Genomic DNA, 22,988 nt, shown 5'->3' on the forward strand with positions numbered 1-22,988 from the left:
TGTCCCCACCTCCTCAGCAGCCAACAGGTGACAGTAGCCTGGGGTCCACTGATGAGCATGGATTAAGGAAATGTGGTCCATCCACACGATGGACGATTACTCTGCCTTCAGAAGGAAGGGCGTTCTGACCCCCGCTCCCACATGGCTGGACCTTGAGGACCCTGTGCTGAGTGAGATCAGCCAGACACAGAAGGGCAAAGCCTGCGTGACCCACACGTATGAGGTCCCCAGGGGGGTCAGATTCGTAGACATGGGTGGAAGAGTGATGTGTGCCAGGGAAAGGGGGGCTTGTGCTTCATGGGGAGAGGGCTTCCGTTTGGGAAGCTGACAGGGTCTGGAGATGCTCGAGGCGGCTGCACATGGTGAGTGCAGTTAATACTGCCAAGCTGTACACTTAAAAGACTTCAAAGTGGTTGGAATTGTAAATGTTTTGTTATGTATAATTTACCACATTAAAACAAATCCTGGGGCGCCTGGGTGGCTCAGTCGGTGAAGCGTCTGCCTTCGGCTCAGGTCATGGTCCCAGGGTCCTGGGATCGAGCCCCGCGTCGGGCTCCCTGCTCAGCGAGGAGCCTGCTTCTCCCTCTGCCCCTCCCCCCACTCGTGCTCGCTCTCTGGATCTCTCTCAGATGAATAAATGAAATCTTAAAGAACAAAACAAAACAAAAACAAAAACACAAATCTATGAGTCCTTGATGATACTCAGAGAGAGAGAGACTCTAAGTCCTTAGCTGCCCGTGGAGAGCGTCACCGCCGGCGGGGGCATGTCGTTGGCTTCCAGTTGATGAGAGACCTCTTTGAGGCTGTTGCTAGATGAAGCCCGTCTGAGATCTACACGTGGGTTGAATCTAGGTAGTGGCTACCGGAGGGCTCTACGTTCCCTCCTTCTCATTATAAAGACTTCAGAAATTGGGAAGAGAATGGACACCCTTGTTTGGGTACGCAGATGCCTTGAGAGAGCCAGGAGCAGGGCAGGTGGGAGAGAGCCGTCAACGCCCACACTGTGTACCTTCTGAAATTCAAATCCATAGGACCTATTTGAAATGGTGAATAATTTTCGCTCCTTGAGAGAGGAAGAGCATGATGTTGTAGTCAGAATAAATGAAGAGCCCTTCCAGGTTTCGTGGGCACCCACCCAGCAGAAGTCAGGAGGTAAATGAACCCCAGGCGTATTGTCAGGTGGCTGCAGGCCCCCCTCCCCCCTGCCTGGAAGACGGCCAGCCCTCGGGAATAGGGCCCAGACCCCTTGGCCCGGTGAGCTCATCTCTGGTTCTCTGCAGGCCCGTCCTCCCCGGGAGCCTTCCTCCCTCTTTTGCAGCTCAGGAATTCATGCACTGGAAGAGACGGTGCAAACCCGGGGGGTGGAGGTGGGCCTCCGGCGGAGGATTCAGCTGACCTAACTTGAATCAGTGGTCATCCTTGACCGACCAACCATGTGCGGAGATGATAATGGTCCGGGTTGGAGCTATGCTTCACACCTGGATCCATCAACAGAAAACATGGACCCCTGAGCAGGGCTCCAGAGGGGAGCAGGTCCCGGAGGGGGGCCTGGGCCATGAGTATGGACACCCAGCGTCCCTGGAGACCCCTGGCCTAGCTGGCCTGATGTGGGCTCTGTGTCTGCAGAGGCCTTACCTCCCACGGATGCCTGGGCCTCTGGCGGCTGCTGCCAAGGGAGGGTGGGTCTCAGGCCCACCCAGAGTCTTAGCTCCGCCTGCTACTGCCCATCTGGGAAGAGGTGTCCTGGGCCCGAGCCCCGGAGAGGGCAGTGGCCAGACCCCGGGCGGGTGTTTCTGGAAGGCTGAGGTCAGCCCTACGCTCAGACCTACACATACTCCATGCCCAGCTTTCTAGGTACTTGGCAGCCGCCCACACCCATGAGAAATCACTGTTCGGGGTGGGGCTGAGCGGGACAGCAGCCCAGAGCCACAAAGACCCTGCACACAGCCCTGGGGCAGGCTGAGACCTGAATGTGCCTTGGGGAAAGAGCAGAGTGCGGGTGCACCTTCCTGGGGAGTTTCCCATCCCTGAAAGTGCCCGGGTGCCGTTGTCTGGGTCCACCACCATTTACTGTCCCTCCTGCAGGGCTGGCCACAGATCACCCCGAGTGTTGGTGGGCCCAGCCTTGCCCCCGTGGGCTAAAAGCGCCAGGACCGAGTCAGGCCTTGGTGGTGGGAGATGTGGTTTCATCTCACCCCCAAATCCAGAAGCAGCTCATTGGGCAGAGGGTGGTTGGTAAGACAGGGGGCTGCCTATAGCCCAGGGCATTTTCTAAGGAAAGTGGGGTGTATGTTTGGATCCAAGATGTTTTCGCCTGGGGTCCTGTAAGCCGGGGAGAGGGACAAGCAGCTGTGCCTGCCGGGGCTGGGCATTGCCTTGGCGAGGGATGCTGTGTCCTGGGGAACCCAGGCGGCCCCTCCCAGAGAAACTCACCTGCAGAGTCCCCTGGGCCCGGCTGCTATCAGCTCTAGGGGTCCAGAGGCAGAGCCAAGGGCAGACTGTGTTGGCCCCTTTCCGCTGGTGGGACCCCACCCCTAGACGGGAAGTGGGGAGGGAGGGCCCCACGTGACGTGGCTAGGCCTGCCTGGGGGAGGACGAATGGGGGCCCTAGGGCAGGAGCCGAGTTCCTCTCCAAGGGTCCCTCCCCGTGCCTTGCCCTATCTTGTCTGGGGAGGCTGGGCACACAGCTCATTGAGCTGGTTCCGTCTGTCCGGCCCAGCTGGGAAGATGGTGTAGCCTGTCTCTGAGTGTTGGGACAGACACAAGGAGAAGTGAGTCTGGGGTGGTTTATTGCATCTGCCCCAGGAAAGTTCCAAGGCATCAGCCAGATGACGCCTCAGCTGGGCTAGTCAACCTGGGGCCTGCCGTTTACGGTAAGGGGAGTTCTTTTTTTTTTTTTTTTTAAGATTTTATTTATTTATTTGACAGAGACATAGCGAGAGAGGGAACACAAGCAGGGGGAGGGGCAAAGAGAGAAGCAGGCTTCCCGTGGAGCCGGGAGCTGGACGTGGGGCTCAATCCCAGGACCCTGGGATCATGACCTGAGCCGAAGGCAGATGCTTGACGACTGAGCCTCCAGGCGCCCCGGTAAGGGGAGCTCTAAAGGAAACACTTGGACCCTGCTACTTCTTGAAAGCACTCAGCTGGGCCTACAGAGCGTGAGTGTGAGGTTTGCCTCCCTAAGTAAGTCATAGGCCCCACGTGCTGGGGGGCAGCAGGGTGGTGGGGTGGTGGTGTGCGTGACAGCTGGGGTCTGAAAGCAAAGGTGATTTGTTGGCGTAAAGGTGGGGGCTTGGTCAGGGGTCTCCCCTTGGGGTCCTCCACCAAGAGCGAACCCAGGGACACCAGTGTGTGCAGATGTGGTAGGGCAGAAGGGTATGGGGTGACAGGGCAGCAGCTTCTGTCCGTACCCAAAAGTCTCTGCCTACCCTGAGGTTTCCTTCTGTGAAGCCCTCGCCACGGCTGCCGGTCCCCGGGGGCCAGAGAGTCGGAGCTCAGGGGCGACACTCTCCAGGGTGGAGAGGTGGAAACTTCCGGGTGCGGTGGCATTGTGGCTGAGTCTCGGGGTGCTTGGTGGGTGAGATATAAAGGGCCTGGCTCCCTTGCCTCCAGGGACTGCCTGGGCTGAGGGGCACGTGGCCAAGAGGAGGGACGGGGGGGGACAGCGAGATGTCTGCCGGGGGGGACGGTCCCCTGGTCGCAGGGCATGGTCCTGGGGCTGGGCGGCTGGCAGGCCTCTCAGGATGCTGTCTGGTGACGAGCATGGGCCGTGGGGTGTTCCCCTGTCGAGAAGGGTGGGCAGGCTACCAAGGATGGGGAGTCAGGCTGCACTGTTCTTTCAGGTGTGTTTGTGCTCGGAAGGGTGACGAGATGACGTTTTAGGGGACCTGTCAGGCAGAGGGTGGACGCAGAGTCACCTGGGGCAGAGGGGGACAGGACAAAAAAGGATGGACACAGTGGGGGATGTCAGCCTCATTACCAATCAAAGAAATGCAAATGAGATTTTAAACCGTGCATTTAAAAATCTATTGTGGGTGCCTGGCTGGCTCAGTGGGTAGAGCACATGGCTCTCCATCTCAGGGTCCTGAGTTCAAGCCCCATGCTGGGCCTAGAGATTTCTTTAAAAAAAAAATCTATCAAAATGGAAAGAAAAAAAGCATGGGAAGCCCACGTGGGAGATATGCCATGGGGGCCGACAGCTCAGGAACTCCCTCCCCAGAGTTTACCCCAAACACGAACACAGACATGGAGTCAAGGGGGCGCCGGGGGGCTCATCAGTGAAGTGTCTGCCTTCAGCTCAGGTCATGATCCCAGGATGCTGGGATCGAGCCCCGCATCGGGCTCCCTGCTCAGCTGCGGGTCTGCTTCTCCCACTCCGTCTGCCGCTCCCCCTGCTCGTGCTCTGTCTGTCTCTGCCAAATAAATAAAATCTTTTAAAAAAGAAAAAAGAAAAAGAAATGAAGTCAAGGATTGGGCGTGAGGATGTGGGGAACTTGGAAGAACCTGGAATGTCCAGCCATGGTACAGCTGATCCCAGCCCTGGGGGTTTCAACAACGTGTCAGGATGGGGCAACCACTCGTACAAATGCCAAGTGAGCCAGGGCAGGGTGAAAATCGTGTGCATCCTGTGGCTGTGCTTCTGGTTCTGCTTGAAAAGTTAGGTAATACGAGTTAAAGAATGTATTTTCAAAGACTTGAGGGACGCGCGGCAAACCCAGGACGCGGAACGCCGGGGACAGTGCCGGCGAATGCAGGGCTCCTGCCCTGGGAGAGTGGGCCGGCTTAGCAGCATTGTGAGTGGGCCACGGGCTCGTGGGCTCGCTGGGGGAGGCACGCTGTGAGCCGCGAGATGAGAAGGGCCAGAAGGGGACCTGGTGCAGCTGGAGGCAGAGAGGCCGGGTCTGGCCAGGAGGACGCAGGGCTCGCGGGCCCCTGGAATGTCGTGCCCAAGGCTGGCAGGGGACCAGGGGCAGGGGAAAGAGGCTTCGGGCTGACCCGGCCCACCCACCCCGTAGCTCTGTGGCTACCGTGGCTTCCCCAGAGCACAGACCAAGCACAGAGACCCCCGAGGTTCAGGCCCAGGCTGGCATTGCAGGTGGGGCTGGCTCTCCCCTCCCCTGCGCCCCGGGGCTGGGAGCAGCCAGCCACTGAGTCGGTCCATCCCGCAGGGTCTGTCACTCCCCCTGCCCCGCTGCGGAGACCTGCCTCTGTGGGTCCCCAAGATGGCCTGCTGGTGTGGAGGAGTGCAGAGAGCCACCCCCACAGCCCTTGTCCCCCCACACACCATCCGGCCCTGCGGGAGGACCCACCCGCCCCCGGCCCAGGGAAGACCCTGGCCGTGCTGGGCGCCGCGGTCAGCACCCGAGCTCCACATCCGGGCCTGGCTGCCCCACGTCCTGGGCGCCAGAATGATGCGAGGGCCCACTGAGGTTGGCGGGGGTGAGGCCCTGGCCCGCTCTGGGGCCTGCTCACCTGGAAGGGTGGGGGGGCACAGAAAAGTAGGACAAAGTAGGGGCAGTAGGGGTGGTGAGCAGGGGAGACAGGAAGACCCTGGGAGGCCCGTGGGCTGAGGTCGGAAGCTACGTATCCATCAGGCAGGGAACAGGACAGGCTCTGAGGAACGAGAGGTGAGCGGCTAGAGCGCTGGCCAAGAGCGGCAAGACCACGGTGCTCGATGTCAGAACGCCCTGGGGGGCTAGGACCTGCTCTCTCGGGCCACCCCAGCGCCCAGCTGTTCCGGCCTGGGCCTGGTGCTGGCCCTCGGGCTCTTCCAGGGAGGTCCCTCCCTATCCCTGTCCCTTCTGTCCAGCCGGGCTGGCCCCAGACCTGGACATCAGCACCTGGCATTACACGGACCACATGAGCAGGGCCCCCCAGGCCCCCCAGGAGCCCCACTCAGCCCTGACCCGTCTGTGCCCTCAGAGTGCAGGTCCCTGGGCCTCAGGGGCAGCCCTGGGAGAGGGCCCTTCTGCCGGCAGGCCGCACTTGGGAGGAGAGCGCACATTTTCAGTTGGGCCACCACTTCCTCTGATATTTGCAGAAGCGGCTTCCAGAGATACCACACCTTCTCTGCTCCTGTGTGCTTCAGGGAAGAGCGAGCAGTGCAGGCCCCAGGGTGGGGCGCTCAGCACCCCAGCTTCCAGAACGCTGCAGACCTCCCCGAGCCCCTGCCTCAGGCAGCTCACCGTTGTGAGGAAGGAAATCTGGCCCGGGGCGAGGTTGGCGTGTCCGTCCCACCCATGCTCCCGGGGCTCAGAAGCACCTGGATGCCTCACAGGTCGCCTGGCCTCCCAGCCACTCCTCCCTTGGGGACCCCGCTCAGTCCCCCCCAGCCGGCTGGGTCTCTGTTCTGGGGTGTGCCCCGCGCAGGCTCTGCTGTGTGACCGCCGGGAGCAGCTTGGCCCCTCTCTTTAAGGGGCAGAGTCCTGCATGTGGTCCTCCTGGGCCAGGCCACAGACCTCAGGCAGAGAATGCCCAGGGGCGGCCCCGCTTCCCAGCGTAGGTTGTCGGGGGCTGGGGGGGGAGCAGATCTGAGACCTGGGGTGGGATGGGCAAGGCCCAGTGACCCTCCAGGCCCGCGCCTCCCGGCCTATCCGGGAACATCAGCCTCAGAAGGTTAATACCTTCTACTGTTTCTAGAGTCTGGATTTTCCAGGTAGGCCTTGAAAGTCCTTGCTAAGTCAACCAGCTTTCTGTAGCTTCAGGCACACATCCCGGCCACCCTAGTCAACGGAGAAACAGTGACAGGGCGGCTGGGTGGCTAATCTACTCTTAGGGTGCAGCCGCTGGCTCCCCATGGGCGTCTCCCCTGAGGAGGCAGCCTGGGGTGGGGTGGGAGCCAGCGCAGGAGCCCCTCTGGGCCCAGCCTCTGCCCTGCCTCACAGGGCGGGAGCCAGCGGGCCCCCGGCCTCTCCTGTGCCGTCCGCGCGGTCAGAGGATGGGTTTAGAGCGCTCGCCTCCCGCCGGACACTCTGGCTGATGAGGACAGAGGCTGTTTCCGAGGCGCCTCTGCCTAGGCGAGGAAGCAGGCACCCTGGACGGTGCCCCTCACCTGCCAGGACCCGCTGTGCCTTCAGACCGGCCCACACTCCGTGCTCTGTAGGCGTCGTGGGCGCTGCCTGGGGATCCTGGTCCTGTCCACACGGGGCGATGTGCTGTGACGTGCTTCCAGGTCGCATGCACTTCAAATCCTGGCTCATTATTTCACCAGGAAAAATTCCTAGAAAGGATTTTACATGATCGAAAGTTAAGTACGTTGAGGATTTGGGATGCATGTTGCAAAATTGTTCTCCAACACATTTGTGCCCGTTGATGCTCCTATCAACACAGGAAAGGGCACCCACTTCCTCACACTTCTGCCAACACTGAGAATCAAAGTTCTTTATTTTTGTCAATCTCATAGGCAAAAAAAGACTATCATTGTGATGTTTATGTTCACGTTTCTTTGATTATAAATGGAGTTGAACATTTTTTAATTTTTAGGAGCTGTTTTTATTTCTTTTGTGAATTATCTGCTTATTGGCTTTGAAACTTCTTATTTTTATTGATTTGTAGATGTTCTTTATATATTAAGGAGCTGCTGTTGTATCCCATAAGATAAATACAAGATTTGGCACAAAGTAAATGCTCACTAAGCATCTGTTGAATGGCTTCATTTGTGATTTAATCTGATTTCCCCAAAGGCATTTCACCTTCCTCTTTCTCCAGGTCATTTTAAACTCTCAGAGCGAACTTCTCAATAGGATCGACAGAATGTGTGACGAGTACTAGACAGCCTTTCAGAGCCACCATGATATTGGAACCCTCCTATATGCCAGGTGAGACGCCTTCCCTTCACGTTTCCTTTGACTTTAAACATTTAGGAGGGAGCCTGTAAGAATTTTTGTACAATGCGCTTTGCCTCAAACGGGGATACTTAGTTCAAAACTTAGCATGCAAAAATAGATTTACCGAAATAAAAACTAAGCCATAAACAGTGAAGGTGGAGGCTCTCCGTCAAGACATTGGGGGGCATCTGTTTCTTTATTGTTTTGAAGTGCTAGGAAAGAGCAGGAACAGGACTGAGGGGGCACCAGGGCCCCCCACCCTTCCCATTTCTGGGGCAGCGCGGAGCCCCAGAGCTGTCTCAGATGCCCCACGGGAGCCTCTCACCCCGTCTCCCGGGGCTTCATCCGCCCCAACCAGGGAGCTCTTTTCCCCGGAGGTCAGGGTCCCCCGTGTGGACCTGCAGGGGAGCCCCAGCAAAGACAGGGCACCCTCCCCCTCCTGCCTGAGAACCGCGGCGGCCACGTACTCCCTGTGCTCCCTCCACCCACCGCTGCCGCCCCAGTCTTGGCGAGAACCCACAACTGGGCCTGGCCACGCTCACGCCCCTGAGCGCCAGCCCCTCGCCTCCACGTGGGGATGACAGCACCTGTCCAAGGCCTTCGGAAGGGGGCGCCCGGGGGCTCAGCCACAAGGCCGTCTCGCCCCATCACGCTGACGACTCTTAAAAATCCAGCAGCCAAGTGTCGGCGAGGCTGTGGAGGAACTGGAACCCCGTGCACTGTTGGTGGGAGCGAAAGCAATGCGGCCGGGTGCAAAGCCGCTGGGCTGTTCCTCAAAAAGCCGGACATAGAACTTCCCTATGATACAGCAACTCCACTTCTGGGTATTTACCCAAAAGAAGTGAAAGCAGGGTGTTGAGGAGAAGCTCCATGCCCATGTCCCGGGCAGCAGGACTCACGAAGGACAGATGTGGGAACGAGCCAGGTGTCCCTCCACAGACGGATGTGGGGGCAAGCCACAGATGGACATGGGGACGAGCCGGGCGTCCCTCTGCCAAAGGACACAGGTTCGGATGGCTCCAGCACACGGGACTGTGACCCGTGTGCCGCCGGCTGGGACGTGGGTGGCCCTCGAGGACACGGGAGAGAAGCCAGGCACAAGAACACCCCCGTGGGGACCTCCAGAACGCGGGGGGCAGGCCCCGGGCAGCTGAGCGGAGCTCCGGTGTCATGGGGACGGGGTGTGGGTCTCACAAGACGACAAGCGTCCTGTGGAGGGGCAGCGGCGGTGGCTGCACGGCAATGGGCATGTCACCAACGGCCCTGAGCTGCCCACGTAAAAATGCAGACGGTAACTTTTCTGTTACGTGCATTCTACCAGAATCAGAGCGCTGGGGGAGACGCGTGAGTGGAATGACCGGGCGTCAGGGTCCGGCCGTGAGGCTGACGGACCCTGTCGCTCAGGGACGCACTGTCGGAGGCCTGACCATGAAACCCCAGCAGGAAAATAAGGCAGGTGCCACCGGCGGCCTGCACTCCGCGACAGTGGCCCTGCCCGGCCAGGCTGCCGAGACCCAGCGAGGCGCGTGCGCGGCCTGCAGGAGCCCTGGCCGGACGCCCGCGGCGAGGTCAGCATTTGGGATGTGCTGCTTTCCTAACCGAGTCGATGTCCATGCGGGGAGGCCACGGCGTCGTGACTCAGGGGCTCGAGAAGCGGCAGCTCCCTTCCGTGCCGTCACCGAGGCCCAGCCAGACCCGGGAGGGGCCGCCGTGGCCAGAGGAGCGATCGGCCTGCGTTGGCGTTGGGCTGGCGGCTGTCCACGCTCCCTGCTGACCTCGGGTGCCTGTTCACCTCGGGAGCGTGAGCGCACGGGGGAGGAGAGGTGGGGCCCAGGGCTAGGATGGCGCGGCGTCTCCGGAGGAACGGAAAGGCAGAGCCCAGGGGCACAGGCTTTGGGAAGCACGCGTCATCTCGAAGGCCACAGACGCTCATCCCGTGACGGGTCTCAGGGGAGGACGGGAGGGAGGAGAGGCTCCAGGGAGGCTCTGGGTGCAGGTCGGGGCTCAGAGGGGGCCCAGGAGAGCAGGCCGGGCAGGAGTGGGCGGTGCCTGGGATGCAGCGGCTTCCTTCCCCACGGCGGGTCCCCAGACAATGCGTGAGGCACGGCTGTGTCCCTGAACCTTAGTGCTGGGGTCGCCCCTCCCAGCACAGCATTCTGTCTTCGTGACTCATCCACCCACATGTCCCAAGCCCCTCAGGAGCACTCAGGAGGGAGGGCAGGTGAGGGCCGGCCTTGGGCTCTGGCAGCATGAGCGTGGGGTCAGGCCTCCTTGCTGTTGGACGGGGTGGACAGACGTGGGGACAAGCCACAGATGGACATGGGGACGAGCCGGGCGTCCCTCTGCCAAAGGACACAGGTTCGGATGGCTCCAGCACAGAGGGAGCCGGGCGTCCCTCTGCCAAAGGACACAGGTTCGGATGGCTCCAGCACAGAGGGAGCCGGGCGTCCCTCTGCCAAAGGACACAGGTTCGGATGGGCAGGCGGGCGTCAGGTCACACCTTCCTCCAGGGTCCTCCCTGACGAATGGGCACTGGAGTGGGGCCTGGAGGAGTCCTTGTGTCCGGGCGTGGATGGGACACGTCAGGGCGCACTCCCCTGGGTCACCCATTTGGCACACTGTGGTCCATCAGCCAGCCTCAACACGTTCCCGCTAGGAAGTCCCTTGAAGCCCGGGTCACCTGTCGGCAGAGCTCCGTGAAAGCTTGTCTTCTCCGCAGGCACTGGGCTGGCTGGGTGACCGAGGCTGTGCACTGACGGGGCCCCTTGGGTCCCCGGAACTCCAGAGCCCTGAACATCTCTGGGCCTTGGACTCCACGTGGCACGCACGGTGACTCTCAGGGAGAATCAGCACAGGGACGCTCACCGACGTGATGCCCCAGAGCCCGTTTTCCGTTCCCGTGCTGATTCACTGCTGTTCTCTTCCCAACTGATGGGGACGGCAGGGAAGCCCTGGGCTCTCATGTGGGGTGGGCGTGGGGTCTGCAAGGGGACACCTGCCTACGGGACCCCAAAGGACAGCCCCAGCGTGAGAGCTGCCGGGAAAGCAGCTCTGGAGTGAATCCCAGGACCTCTGCCCTCTGGCCCCCCGAGCTCGGGTGATGAAAGTGTATCACTGACTTCTAAAAAGGCACAGCTTAGACAGACGCAGATGGAGAGACGTGCATGCTGTCGTGGGACGTCGGCTGGCACTGCAGATCGAGGACGGGGTGGAGGCCACGGGCTCCGACGGGCGGGACCAGGAGCCTCGTGTGGCGGACAAACAGAGCAGAGCCCCGAGGGGCCGGACACAGGGTCTGTGCGCAACGGTGGCGTTTATACGCTCTCGGATGCAGAAGGTTCAAAGTCAGACCAACGGGTGACAGCTCCTCACGGCTTGAGAGGCCAGGACCCCCGGAAGACCACCTGCTGGAACCGCATGAAGAGGGCGTCCTGCAGGCTCCGGTTCTCCGCGGGCAGAGGAGGTCCTGAGGCCAGAGACTAAGGGAGGGGAGCCGGTGGGAGCCTGGCTGCCACGTGGCTCGTCCTGCACACAGCGGACAACCATGCCCACGCGTGAGGATGCAAACACATGAGCTGCCACACTAGGCCAGAGTGTCACACGGGCCAGTCGGGGCGCTGGATGGACAGTGCCTGAGGCTCCTGCACGTTCAGGAGGCTGCAGGCTCCGACGAGCTCCAGATGCTACAAACCTGCACGTTCCATTTCCAGGGTAGTCCCTGCAAGACTACAAATAGACCTAATGATGATTTCCAAACCCATAGAGCGGGGGAAACAGCATTCAAGAACCGAACAAATCCAGAAGGGGTGTGTGCTTGCTGGTGCGGAAGAGAGAACGTGTTCCAGCCGCCCTCCTGGGCTTGTGGATGGCCGCCTTCTCCCTGCCCCACACACATGGTCCGTCCTGCATGCGTCCCTGTGCTCGAATGTCCCCGGGGGTTAGGGCCCTCCCAAATGACCTCCCTGTAACCTGACCACCTCCAGCCATGCTCTGAGCTGCTGGGGGCAGGTCTTCACCAAGTATTTTTCCGGGGCTGGGGAACACAGTTCAACCCATCACAGAAGGCGGAAGGGGAATAGAAAGGGCAGCCAGAAGAGCACAAAATGAGGGGGAAACAAAACCGTATCAATGTAAACGGACCGCACGCAGTAACGGAGATCAGAGTGTCCGGTTTTCAAATCCAGCCGTAAGCTTCTCCGAAGTGTCACATCTAAAACATGGGGATGCAGATGGCTTGGAGGTAGAAGGCTGGAAAAAAACACACCAAATGGACGGTAATCAAAAGAGAGCTGCTATTTTTATCTCAAGCAATAAAAGACTTTCTACTAAAAGCATTATTAGAAATTTGACCTCCTTCCTACGGTTGCTGCTTCAAATTCCTACAAACTTAGAGGCTTAAAAGTGCAAACTTACTATCGTCATTGTCCTGGGGGTGAGCCGTGGGAGATGGGCCAAGATGGGGTGGTGCGAGCTGCATTCCTTCTGGAGGCGCTAGGGGAGGATCCGTTCCCTCGCCTGTTCGGGCTCCGGAAGCCGCCTGCTTCCCAGGGCTCGCGGCCCCTTCCTCCCTCGTCAGAGTCGCCAGTGGCTGCCGGAATTGTCACAACCCTCCACACCCCTCTCCTGTCTTCCTCCTTCTTCGGCAAGCAAGGACCCCGTGCTTACATCGGGCCCCCGGGTCATGCGTGATAGTCTCCCTGTTGCTCTGTCAGCCATTTAGCAAGCTTAATTCCCTCTGCGGCCTTACCTCCTGTCCCAAGGAGTGGGTACTGCACAAGCCCGTGTATTCTGTCCACAGTGCCGTCAGGTCGGAGACCAGAGATCGGAGAGTCATTTTAAGGAACCCACGTGGAAATGTGTAAGCACCTGGTGTGTCTAGTCTGGAGTTAGCCTGAATCTTACCCTTTCTTAGCACCATAAAGTCTCTCCCAGGTGGTTCCCGGGGATGCCTGTGCTCACACTTGTCTGTCCCACAGGAAACACCAGCGCAGTCACCGGCCCTGTGCCGGTGACCGTGCTCCCCGACGTGGTCACCTCGAACTGTAACGGGTCCTTCGAGGAGAGCAGAGTGTTCCTGGTGGTGATGTACAGCGCGGTGTTCGTGCTGGGGCTGCCGGCCAACTGCCTGACGGCCTGGCTCACGCTGCTGCAGGTGCTCCAGGGCAACGTGCTGGCCGTCTACCTGTTCTGCCTGGCGCTCTGCGAGCTGCTCTATATCAGCACCCTGCCCCTCTGGGCCGTCTACATCCAGAACCAGCACTACTGGACCCTGGGCATCTGGGCCTGCAGGGTGACCGGCTACATCTTCTTCTGCAACTTGTATGTGAGCATCCTCTTCCTGTGCTGCATTTCCTGCGACCGCTTCACGGCGGTGGTGTATGCCCTGGAGAGCCGCGGACACCGCCACCAGTGGACTGCCGTCCTCATCTCCGTGTCCGTCTTTGCTGTTGTCGGGCTCGCTCACTGCCCAGTGTTCAAAATGGAAGAGAAGGAGACGTGCTTCGAGGCCTCGATGGACACCAAGATCGCTGGGTATTATTACCTGCGCTTCACCGTGGGGTTCGCCATCCCCCTGCTCGTCATCGCGTTCACCAACCAGCGCATCTTCAGGAGCATCAAGCTGAGCACGGGCCTGAGCGACGCCCAGAAGGCCAAGGTGAAGCACTCGGCCATAGCGGTCGTGACCATCTTCCTGGTCTGCTTCGCCCCCTACCACCTGGTGCTCCTCACTAAAGCCGTGGCCTATTCCTACTACAAGGGAGACCCGGGCATCATGCGCGCCTTCGAAGCCAGCCTGTGCAAGCTCTCCACGGTGTTCCTGTGCCTGTCCACGGTGAACAGCGTGGCCGACCCCATCATCTACGTGCTGGCCACGGACCATTCACGGCAAGAAGTGTCCAGAATCCACAAGGAATGGAAAAAGTGCTCCGCGAAGGCAGAAGTCACCAAGTTCACATGTTCGAGGGACTCAGAGGAGGTGCCGCTGCCCACGTCGCTCACAAACGACTCCACGTTCCCCAGGACTGTCCACCCATCAGAGTCGGAGCCGGCCCTCGGGGGCTCACTGGACACTCTGGAGAGACTGGGTGAAGAGTCCCGCTGAGCCCAGTGTCCTGCAGGGCAGGGTGGCCATCATGGGAGCCCAGGGGCCAGGGGTGTGGCTTCCCCATCCACTGAGAGCTTGCTAGCCAGGGTCCCTCTGGAAAGCATGCTGCCAATCTCTCATTCCTGGAGCCATGCCCTCCGTAACCCCCTGCCCCTCAGGGTCCCGGCGCCCCTGGGCGGTCCCACTGGGCCCCACACAGAAGGTGGCAGCATGCCCAGGGGAAGGGCGATGCTCCAGGCTGCGGGGTGCCCGGGCAGCGCATGGCAGGCAGGACGGCCTCTTCCTCTGCACTCGAGCTGGTTGGCTCACCCGGCTATTAGCAAACAGCAGGGCCTCGGCAGAGGCCTCGTGCCGGCCTGGTGCTGCCGACAGCTGGCCCGGGCCACACACCGAGTAGGTGCCTGGTCAGTATCCACCGTGATGACTTTATCTTCCGCGCTTCTCTACGAGCATTGCTTGGATGACCGTGATTGTACAACATGGGACCTTTGTGTTCTGCCTCAAAGTGCCCGTGCAAACTGGGACCTTCACGCAGTGCCCGGTCACGGCGGGACAGCCGAGGCCAGAGAGGTGGGGGTAGCAGCCCAGCCCTGAAGGCCCTGGGCTGCTCCGTGCCGAGCAGGTCTGAGGCCGCAGGCTGCTGTGGACCCCACAGCGGAGCTTCCAGCAGGGCGGCCGACGTATCTTCTGGAGGGTGCCCGGGCCGGGAATGCTAGCGGACACCCCAGGAAGGGTGACACGGCCGCCAAAGAGCCTCGGAGAATAGATGGAATTCCTGCGCATCAAGGCTTCCTGGCTTCACTGTCAGGGGAGAAGCCGCCGAGGGCTCGCAACAGGGGGGTCAGGAGTGAGCAGGTGACGTCCAGGCCTCCATCCCCGCAGCAAGGTGCAGATGGAGTTCGGGTTAGAGCACGCCACCACGAGGCCTGGAGTCGGGGCCTGGCTCTGCGCTAGCCAGCCTCGTTGTGGCCAGGTCACGGCGCGGCCTTGGTTTCCCGCCTGTAACAGGGTCAATGACACCTACCTCGCGGGTCAGTGTGGGGGGCTGACCCACTACCTCTGCTCAGGCACTCTGAAATAGGAGTCCAGCAGGCTGCACGCCCCGTGGAGGGGCCCAGGCACCCCCAGGCGCCTGCCCTTCACAGGAGCTGTGCTGGGCCATGGTGCCAAGGCACGTTCTCGTGTCTGGAAGGCAGCTGGCTGTCCACTGTCCTTCCTTGCAGTGAGAGACATTGAAAAGACACAATTAGAAAATAAGTCTGGAAATAAAGTTGCAAAAATGCACGCCAGTCCCAAGTTCCTTTCTGACGTAATGATGTCCTTTACCTCTTCCGGCACATGCTTTCCTCCAGGGCTCTCTTGGAGGGGTGTGAGCCCCGGGGCTCTCGAAGTGATGTGCCGTGGCTTCTGGGAACTGTCCGGAATGCTCCGCGCTGGGGCGAGAGCTGGGCGCCGCCGGAGGGGCCCGTGAGCCTTCCACGGGGTGCCCTGTGCTGGTTTGCAGGGGCTGCTGTAAGCACTTAACACAGGCCCGGGGCTTGACACGAAACTTGTTCTCTCCCACTTCTGCCTGGGGCTGGAAGTCCAAGATCAAGGTGTCGGCAGCGCCGGCTCCTTCGGGGGGCTCTGGGGGAGGACCAGTCCCGGCTCTTCTCTCAGCCACCCCCGGCCCTCCTCCGGTCTCTGCCTCCCTCTTCACGGGCCCTTCCCCTGGGGGAGCCTGTCCCCACCTCCTCTCTGTCCCAAGGCCTCCAGTGGCCAGCGGGACACCCGGGCAGGGGCTGCTGGCTCCTCAGCTCTCTGGCCCCACGTGCTCCGCGGCGGCTTTCTGTCCTCTGTCCTCAGGGAGCTCAGAGCCTGCCCCTCGGGCGGCAGGGTGACCAGGGTGACCAGGCTGTCTGAGGGCCCCTGGCAGGTGCACAAGTGTCCCACCTGGGGGGTCTTCTGGGTCTTTCCGCGCTTCAGCCTGAGAAGCTGCCACAAGCCACGTGATCCCGGCGCCTCAGCTCTGCCCGGGGACCAGCGTTTTCGGACAGGAGGGAAGAACGACAGGTGGGCTGGGGTTCGCTGGCACGTGCGGCCCCAGCCCTGGGCGAGGGGTCCGGTGGAGGCCTGCTCAGGTGGCCAATCGCACCCGCCGCTGGGGCACGCCTCCTCCGGTGGTGACGGAGAGGCCCCGGGACTGCCGCCGTGTGGGCGGGGCCTGGCGTGGGTGGGGCCAGCGTGGGCCGGATCAGGTGGCTGGAGCCCGGTGCGCGGGGCGAGGGCACAGTGAGCCGGGGTCCAGGGTCAGAAGGGATGACCTGGAGGGTCTCCTTCGCCGGCCGGTCTCGGAGGGTGTCTGCAGTGACGGCATAGGGCCGCGTGAAATGAGAAAATGTGTATGAGGAGGGACAGTGACCCCTGGGGACCAGGAGAAGCTCTGTGCTGAGGGCCCAAACAGCTCGCGTGTCCGCACTAAGACACCAACCGATCCACTGTACACAGTGTGCAGGGCGCGCTCACCTTAGCTGACGGGCTGCTAGGGGAACCCCGATGCCACGGGCCAGCTGCATGCTGGGTGTGGGGGCACCCAGGGCAAGGCCTGGGGGGCAGCAGGCAGAGGGCACCAGGTCCGAATCCCAGCTGGACAGGGGCAGCTGGGGAGGGCGTGGGCAAGGGCTGGCCTGGGCGCCAGCGCCCAGCTTGACCCCAGGCCCAGCCTGCATCAGTGCCCCCTGCCTGGTGGTGCTCCCCTCCTTGATGACGAGTAATGGTACTGTCTTCACTCACTGACCACAGACCTTTCGCCTTTCATCTGACTCATGTCGTTTACGGAAACTTCTCTGGTGAGCAGTGGGGTTGCCAGTGCTGGTGACCAGACCAGATACCTGTGTGTGAGACCTTTACTCGCCCACCACCTGCTCCCTCACACGCACACACTCACTCTGGGCCTCGCTCCTCCCTCGTTCATGCGGCTCACGGCTGCCTTCCCGGCTCCCTGGACAGGGCCTGTGCCTGGGTAGTCCCCTTCCTGTTCCTCAAGGAACCAAGGGAGACAGACGGCCGTGTGCGTGGACGGGCACCATGCCAGCTGAGGAGCCCGGCCAGGTCACCTGACATTTCAGCACCCACACGTAAACCAACCTACTGGACCGTTCGACCAGATGCCCTCCAGCTTCCTGCCCTGACAGACGCTCCTGGTCAGGTGCAGGGCCGGACCCCTCCTCAGCCCACCCCACTCTCCTGGTACTGCTGGTGACACCCTGGGCGCACCCCTCAGGAGAGGCCAAACAGCGGGGGGACATGGACTCAGAATGGGGTAGCTGGGAGTTCTGGGCTGCTGTGGTCTGCAGTGGGTCTAGAAGGGGTGCAGGAAGCCTCCTGACCCCGGGAGGGATGTTGCAGGGGAGGGCCTTGGGGCAACCCATGTGCAGGCCCTCCTGAGTGGTGCCCAGGGAGTGAGGAGCGCTGGCATGGGATGCACCCCAACATGGCACGGAGCACTTAGGCCCCCCAGGCCACCTCGGAAGCGGGGCTCCCGAGGACAGCTCACTGTGAAGAGGTCACTTCACCCTCTGTCTTCAATGTTTTCGGGGCTGGCCACCGTACCTGCCCAGAGAGCTGCTGGGGACACTGAGTCGTGTATGTCCCTGGCCTAAGCTGACCTGACACGAGGGTGTGCTCAAAGTCAGTCTGGGGTCTTGGGGTCCTGCGCAGATGCCAAGTTCATTCCTGACAAAGGGCCATGCGTTCCCAGGGGCGGCCCCTGGAGGTGCGGTGCGTGGACACCAGGGGGCAGCACCGCCACAGCGGTGGGGGGGGGGCAGCCCCTCCCCAGTCCCAATCTCCGGGAGGAAGCTTCCCGGGGCCTACGGACAGGGCAGGCGGAGCCCAGCCACCTCCCAGGCTGGCCCGCTGAGCCCAAAGCCCCCCGGGCCCAGAGCTGGGTCTGAGAAGAAGAGGAATGGCGAGCAGCCTTGAGCCCTGGTGACAGCATTATTGGCAGGGACATCAGCCCCCTGCCCGGCTGGTGAGACGCCGCAGGGGCAGGGGTGAAGCTCAGGACTGGCTCCTGGAGGGGGTGGAGGCCACAGGGCCGAGACTGAGCTCCGGGCAGGGCAGTGTGGCGGTGGCCGCGCGAGCCGTGGCCACAGGAAGCCCTCCCAGGATGCGTCTAGCATGCCTCCGCATGCCCACCGCCGGCCGCTGCATCTCAGGCTCCCCCTGCACACCTCCTTCAGGGCAGGGCCTCCTCGTGCACTAGAACCAGTCAGAGGGTAACATGTGTTGGTGTTGGCGTCCGCGCCCCTCCGCGGTGCTGGCGGGAACGGAGAGGGAAACAGCCTGGCAATTCTGCAGTCAGCCCTGCCCCAGCAGCACCCCTCCCCGCGCCGCCCGGGGCTGAAAGCACGCGGCCACGGGGTGGCCGACACTCGCTAAGGCCGGAGGCTGGAGACAGGCCAAACTGCGGTCTACCCCACGGTGGGACACGGGCAGCACGGTGGACGGACAGAGAACACCGCTGAGTGACAGGAGCAGACCCGAGAGGCCACGGTCAGTAGGATTCCATTTCTGTGAAATGTGCAGAACTGGGATCATGATCACTCCTGACTGGCCTGGAGAGGAGCAGCCCTGCCCCGTCTGCCCTTCCGCCCCTGCATGTGGCCCCGGGGTGGGCAGCCTGCATCCAGATCACCCAGGGGGCCTCCTGTTAAAGCAGGGATGGGATCCAGCCCCGCGCTTTCTGAGTCAGAGAATTTGCATCTATAACAGGTTCCCAAGAGGTCCTTATTCAAGTCCACACACTGAGAACCTCTGGTCTCAGCCCAGTGCCATCGGAATGGCACGTATCCAATTCTGGCCAGTGAGAGGTGGACCGGGGATTCAGTCTGCTTCCTGGCTCTCCCTTTCCCTGGACCTGCTGTGAGGCCAGGTGCAAGGTCCGGAGCTGCGGCAGCCGCTCTGAGACTGTGGGCAAAGCCATCGAAGCAGAAAGTCGGCACAAAGGGGAGGGCCTTGATGCTGCTCATCCCACGGCTTGGCCTCGTCAGGGCTAGGGACGCTCCCCTGTAGTCCAGCACTGCTCCTGTTCCCTGGGGCCTGCTCCACTCGGAAGGCAGGGCAGCCGTCCCCCCAACCCTGCCTCCTCCGGCTCTCCCCCACGGGCACCCCCCACTGTGTCTGCGGTGTCCACTGCTGCCTCTCCCTACTGTCACCCCCACGTTGGCTCACACAAGCTGCCCGGGATGCCTCCTTGCACACCACAGGCCCCTCTGAGTCTCCTCCCACCACCGCCTGCAACCCTGCTCTCCTTTGAGGTCACAGGTTACACGCTTTTGCACAACCCTCCAGACTATTCCTAAACATTTACTTGTCTACGTGGGCACCTGTGGAAACTATGTGGAATTGTTTTGCTTTTATGCAACTTCTTATTTCAGAATAATTTCCAATTTACAGAAAAGTGGTACACTCAGTGCAAAAACACTCTGGATTCTCTCTCTCTTTCCACAGATTCCCCAATTGTCCGCATTTTAGGGCATTTGCCTTATTACTCACTCTCTGTTCCGTACAACAATTTACTCCTGCACCATCTGAGAATAAGTTGCAGACACGATGCCTGTTGCCCTTAACACCTGAGAGAGAATTTTCAGAGCCACGGGACTCTCTCCTGCATAACTGTGGTGCAACCTTAAAGATCGGGAAATCGCCACTGATCTAACATGCACAGTCTCGGTGACATCCTCTGGGGTCTCTGCAGAGTCTCCTGTGCTTTCTGCATGCCTGCTGGACCACCTTGGAGGGAGGCCCCGTCCTCCCGGTCACATGCTGCCGCTCCCGTGGAGTCCCAGCACTGGGATAAGATGGCACCTGCCAACACCCTCACCGCGGGGTGAGCTGGTGAGCACTTCGCACTCGTTAGTTAGTAAGTAGTTCGTGGGGAGAGAGCGTGAGAGTCTTCGACGAGGCTGGCGTTTCCTTCCATCTTGGGGGGGTATGCTCTTACATCTGGACTGCTGGTTTGCTCGAGGGAATACCGTCCGTAACCTTCAGTCGGTTCCTGCGTCCTTCTGACGCGTCCTTACCTTCTGGTACAGGCTGCTGAGGTCGCTCAGCTCAGCCTTTTCTCCAAGGAGACCCGGCTCCTCGCTGCCGAGAGTGGTGAGAGCAAGAGCCGGGCGCCAGGGACGCCCACTGGGGCCGGCAGCGTGGTTTGCAGAGCCAGACGGTATGGGCAGGCCTCCACAAACACACGCACACACGTCCGTACCTCTCTACATCTGCATCTGTGAAACTGAGTGTGCTCTGCGACTTCCAGCTGCAGCCCAACACCGGGCCGGCCCGGCCTGGCGTCTTCCTCTCCTCGCACCCCCTTCCCCCGACGAGAACACAGCGCCCTTTGGCATGCACTTGGGATTTACCAGAGGCTGGTCCCCATGGAGGGAAGGGGAAGGACGGAAAAGGGAGCTGAGTGTCAAGCCCCGAAGGGTCTGAGATTTCACCCTGCTTGCAAGTGACAGGGGCGCCTCCCTGTCAGGGTTGCTGCCCGAAGACCTGGGACACGGGAGCCCGTTACTCACGGCGCAGCGGGTCCGTTTCACGCCGCATCCCTCGGGCCCACGTGGGTGCGGTGCACACAGGGCGGGAGCCTGCGTCTGGGAAACACCAACCTGCCCAGGGCACTGGTGGCAAGGCTGCCCATCCTGGCCCCAGACGGAGGCGTCATCGGGATCCTGGACAGCAAATCCGTCCTCCACCTTGAGGGAGAGATGCTGCTCTCTGTTCTCCCTGGTGATCTGCTCACTGCATCCCTGGAAAGAGCTGCAAGGCCTCTGCTCAGGAGACACACAACGCAGGGGCCCAGAGGACTGTCCTCCATGCAGGTCTGCGCTGTTTCGTTGTCACGGATAATTACACACTCCCGGTGCTTCTGCCAGTTGCTCTTCCTAATTGGCGTGGCTCACGGGCTGGGCACCGCAGTGGCGGGGGGTGGCTCAGGGCCAGGGCCCTGCCCGACAGCCCAGAGCTCCACGCCAGGCTTTCCTGCATTCAGGTAAGTTTCTGAACTGACTGCAGCTCCTGGCTTTCGGGCAGGCACGGCGCCCGCAGCTGAAAATGGAACTTCATTCAGCCAGCCATCCTTCAAGCCCGCGGAGCTCTGTTCCAGGTGCCGGGGAAACAGCAGACGGAACCTGTCCCCGTGGGCAGCAGCCACATGCCCGGGCTTCACACCCAACACGGCCCCTCACTCTCCAGGACCTCCAGCTAATGGCCCGCGTCAGGCAGCCACAGCGGATGTGATTGAGGTTCCGAGGCCGGGTCGCTGGCCCACGAGGCCCATGAGGTCTGTACAGGATTGGAGGTGGATATGAGCAAAAGAGGGGTGTCGGGAGGATCCTAAGGTCTTTGGCCAAGCTGCGAGTGGCTGATTGGACCGGTGATAGAAACGGGCCGAGCTGCGAGTGGCTGATTGGACTGGTGATAGAAACGGTAGAGCGAAGGCTTCCGTTTCAGGTGTGTTAATTTGCCAGCGTCCAGGAGACACTGAGGGAAGTGAGACAGGAGGGGTGGGTCTGGGGGACACCGCCGGCCGTCTGTAGGTCAGACGTGCGGCATGGATCAGGCAGGTGGCTGGAGCCTCCTTGGCTGGAGCGGGGGTCCCGCACGCTCAAGCAGGTGCCGGACTCCATTCCTGCCGCTGTCGGTTATCAGACGGAGGCCCCCACTTCCTGTGGCTGCCGGCCTGCCGGGGCGGGGGGCTGCTCTCTGCCCAGCGGAGTGCCCACACACCTTCTCACGCGGCCCCTGCCTCCTCAAAACCAGCGTGGGAGGGGCCCCCGTCCTCGTCTTGCTTGGGCCTCTGTGGCTTGCCTTTCTGCTGCCAGCCTCTTTTAAGGGCTCATGTGACCAGGTCAGGCCGTCCCAGAAATCTGGGTATGCAGGTCACCCTGCCATGTAACAGCGCGGCCACAGACGGGCATCTTGCCACGGCCACGGTCACAGGTTCTGGGTTGGTACAGGGAGTCCTGGGGAGCCACTGGTGGAATCCTGTCTGCCACAGCGGTGCATGAACATACGGGGAGACCGGACCGTCGGGCATCGTAAACTCTGCGCTGTGGGGTAGACGGTGCTTCATCGGGAGCTGGGCGAGGCAGCCCAGGGAGTGGGTGTAGACAGAAGTGGTTTGAGGTCCAGGCCCTGGGGCACCCCAACATCTGGAGGGGGGAGAAGAGGGGGACCCTGCGAGGGGGCCCTAGGGGAGGGGCTTGAGAAGGTGCAGAGGCAGGTGGGTCCCCAGGCCTCGAGGGAATCTCTAGACGGGGTCCCCCAGTGGCTGATGCAGACGGTGACGGTGCGCGTGGAAATAGCTAGCAGCTACCCGCGTAAGGAAACCGAGGGCTCCTTCAACAAAATCACATCCCAGCCCTCCAAGGGCGCCCACCTACAGGGCTCACCCTCGGAGGTCTTGCGTGGGAAAGCAAGCCCCCCACGTGTGGGGGGGTGGCCAGAGGGGACCCCGAGGGCGCCCCCTCAGCCACGCACCCAGGTCTGTGGCATCTGTGAGTTCAGGGACCGTGGTGCCCGTGTGCACCCCAAAGCTATGCTGGGGGGATGGACCACCATGGGCAGATTTGGGGTTCCAGCCCATGCCCTTCTGCCTGCCCCTGAGGCCTGGACCCACACAGAGGGGAGGGTCCCCCTGCTCAGCTGGGGCTGGTGCACCAAAGGCAGATGCCTGGCCCTGGCAGACCGTTTCTCGGGGCACCGAGAGGGTCTGGGCTATTCACCTGGGCGGGAACACAGAAGCTGGGGAGCTGGTGGGGGGGGATCTGTACAGGAGAGGACAACATGGTCCCTGGACAGAGACCAGGCAGGGGACCAGTGCAGGCAAAAGCCAGACGTGGGCTGGGAGTGCCAGGAGGAGGCCAGACTCCCTGCCCCCCAGACCTGCCCCACCTTCCCTTCCAGCCCCAAGGAGCTGGGAGGGTTTGTGTTCCTGCAGCCGATCCGATCCAGCCGATGTGAGGTGAGATTGCTTTCACCCTTCACGGGGCAGCAGCTCTGTGAGTGACCGC

At 61.4% G+C, this 22,988-nt stretch overlaps 1 protein-coding gene and 1 long non-coding RNA gene across 3 annotated transcripts; one reads left to right on the plus strand and one right to left on the minus strand.

Annotated features, from left to right (window-relative positions):
- Positions 1–413: 413 nt before the first annotated feature.
- Positions 414–2,504, minus strand: LOC145723229 (uncharacterized). The gene is made up of 2 exons (XR_014148151.1): positions 2,434–2,504; positions 414–1,063 (listed from the first exon to the last, which is right to left on the minus strand). It is a non-coding gene; the product is annotated as an uncharacterized LOC145723229 (long non-coding RNA).
- A 5,222-nt stretch (positions 2,505–7,726) lies between these two features.
- GPR132 (G protein-coupled receptor 132) lies at positions 7,727–15,216 on the plus strand. 2 transcript variants are annotated; one of them, XM_031033593.2, is made up of 2 exons: positions 7,727–7,817; positions 12,803–15,216. In XM_031033593.2, exons 1-2 carry the CDS (start codon positions 7,790–7,792, stop codon positions 13,927–13,929), a joined length of 1,155 nt encoding a protein of 384 aa, XP_030889453.2. In that variant the 5' UTR covers positions 7,727–7,789; the 3' UTR covers positions 13,930–15,216. The 2 variants fall into 2 exon arrangements, with proteins under 2 accessions (XP_030889453.2, XP_081685923.1); XM_081829797.1 differs by lacking the exon at positions 7,727–7,817 and adding an exon at positions 9,825–10,112 and having other exon boundaries at positions 10,295–15,216.
- Positions 15,217–22,988: the final 7,772 nt, after the last annotated feature.

This window comes from Leptonychotes weddellii, chromosome 9 (assembly GCF_054177405.1).
Source record: "Leptonychotes weddellii isolate Sample4059 chromosome 9, ASM5417740v2, whole genome shotgun sequence".
Lineage (NCBI taxonomy): Eukaryota > Metazoa > Chordata > Mammalia > Carnivora > Phocidae > Leptonychotes > Leptonychotes weddellii.

Coding starts and splice junctions, on each gene's coding strand:
- GPR132 (XM_081829797.1), top strand. CDS start 12,772: ATGCCTGTGCTCACACTTGTCTGTCCCACAGGAAACACCAGCGCAGTC.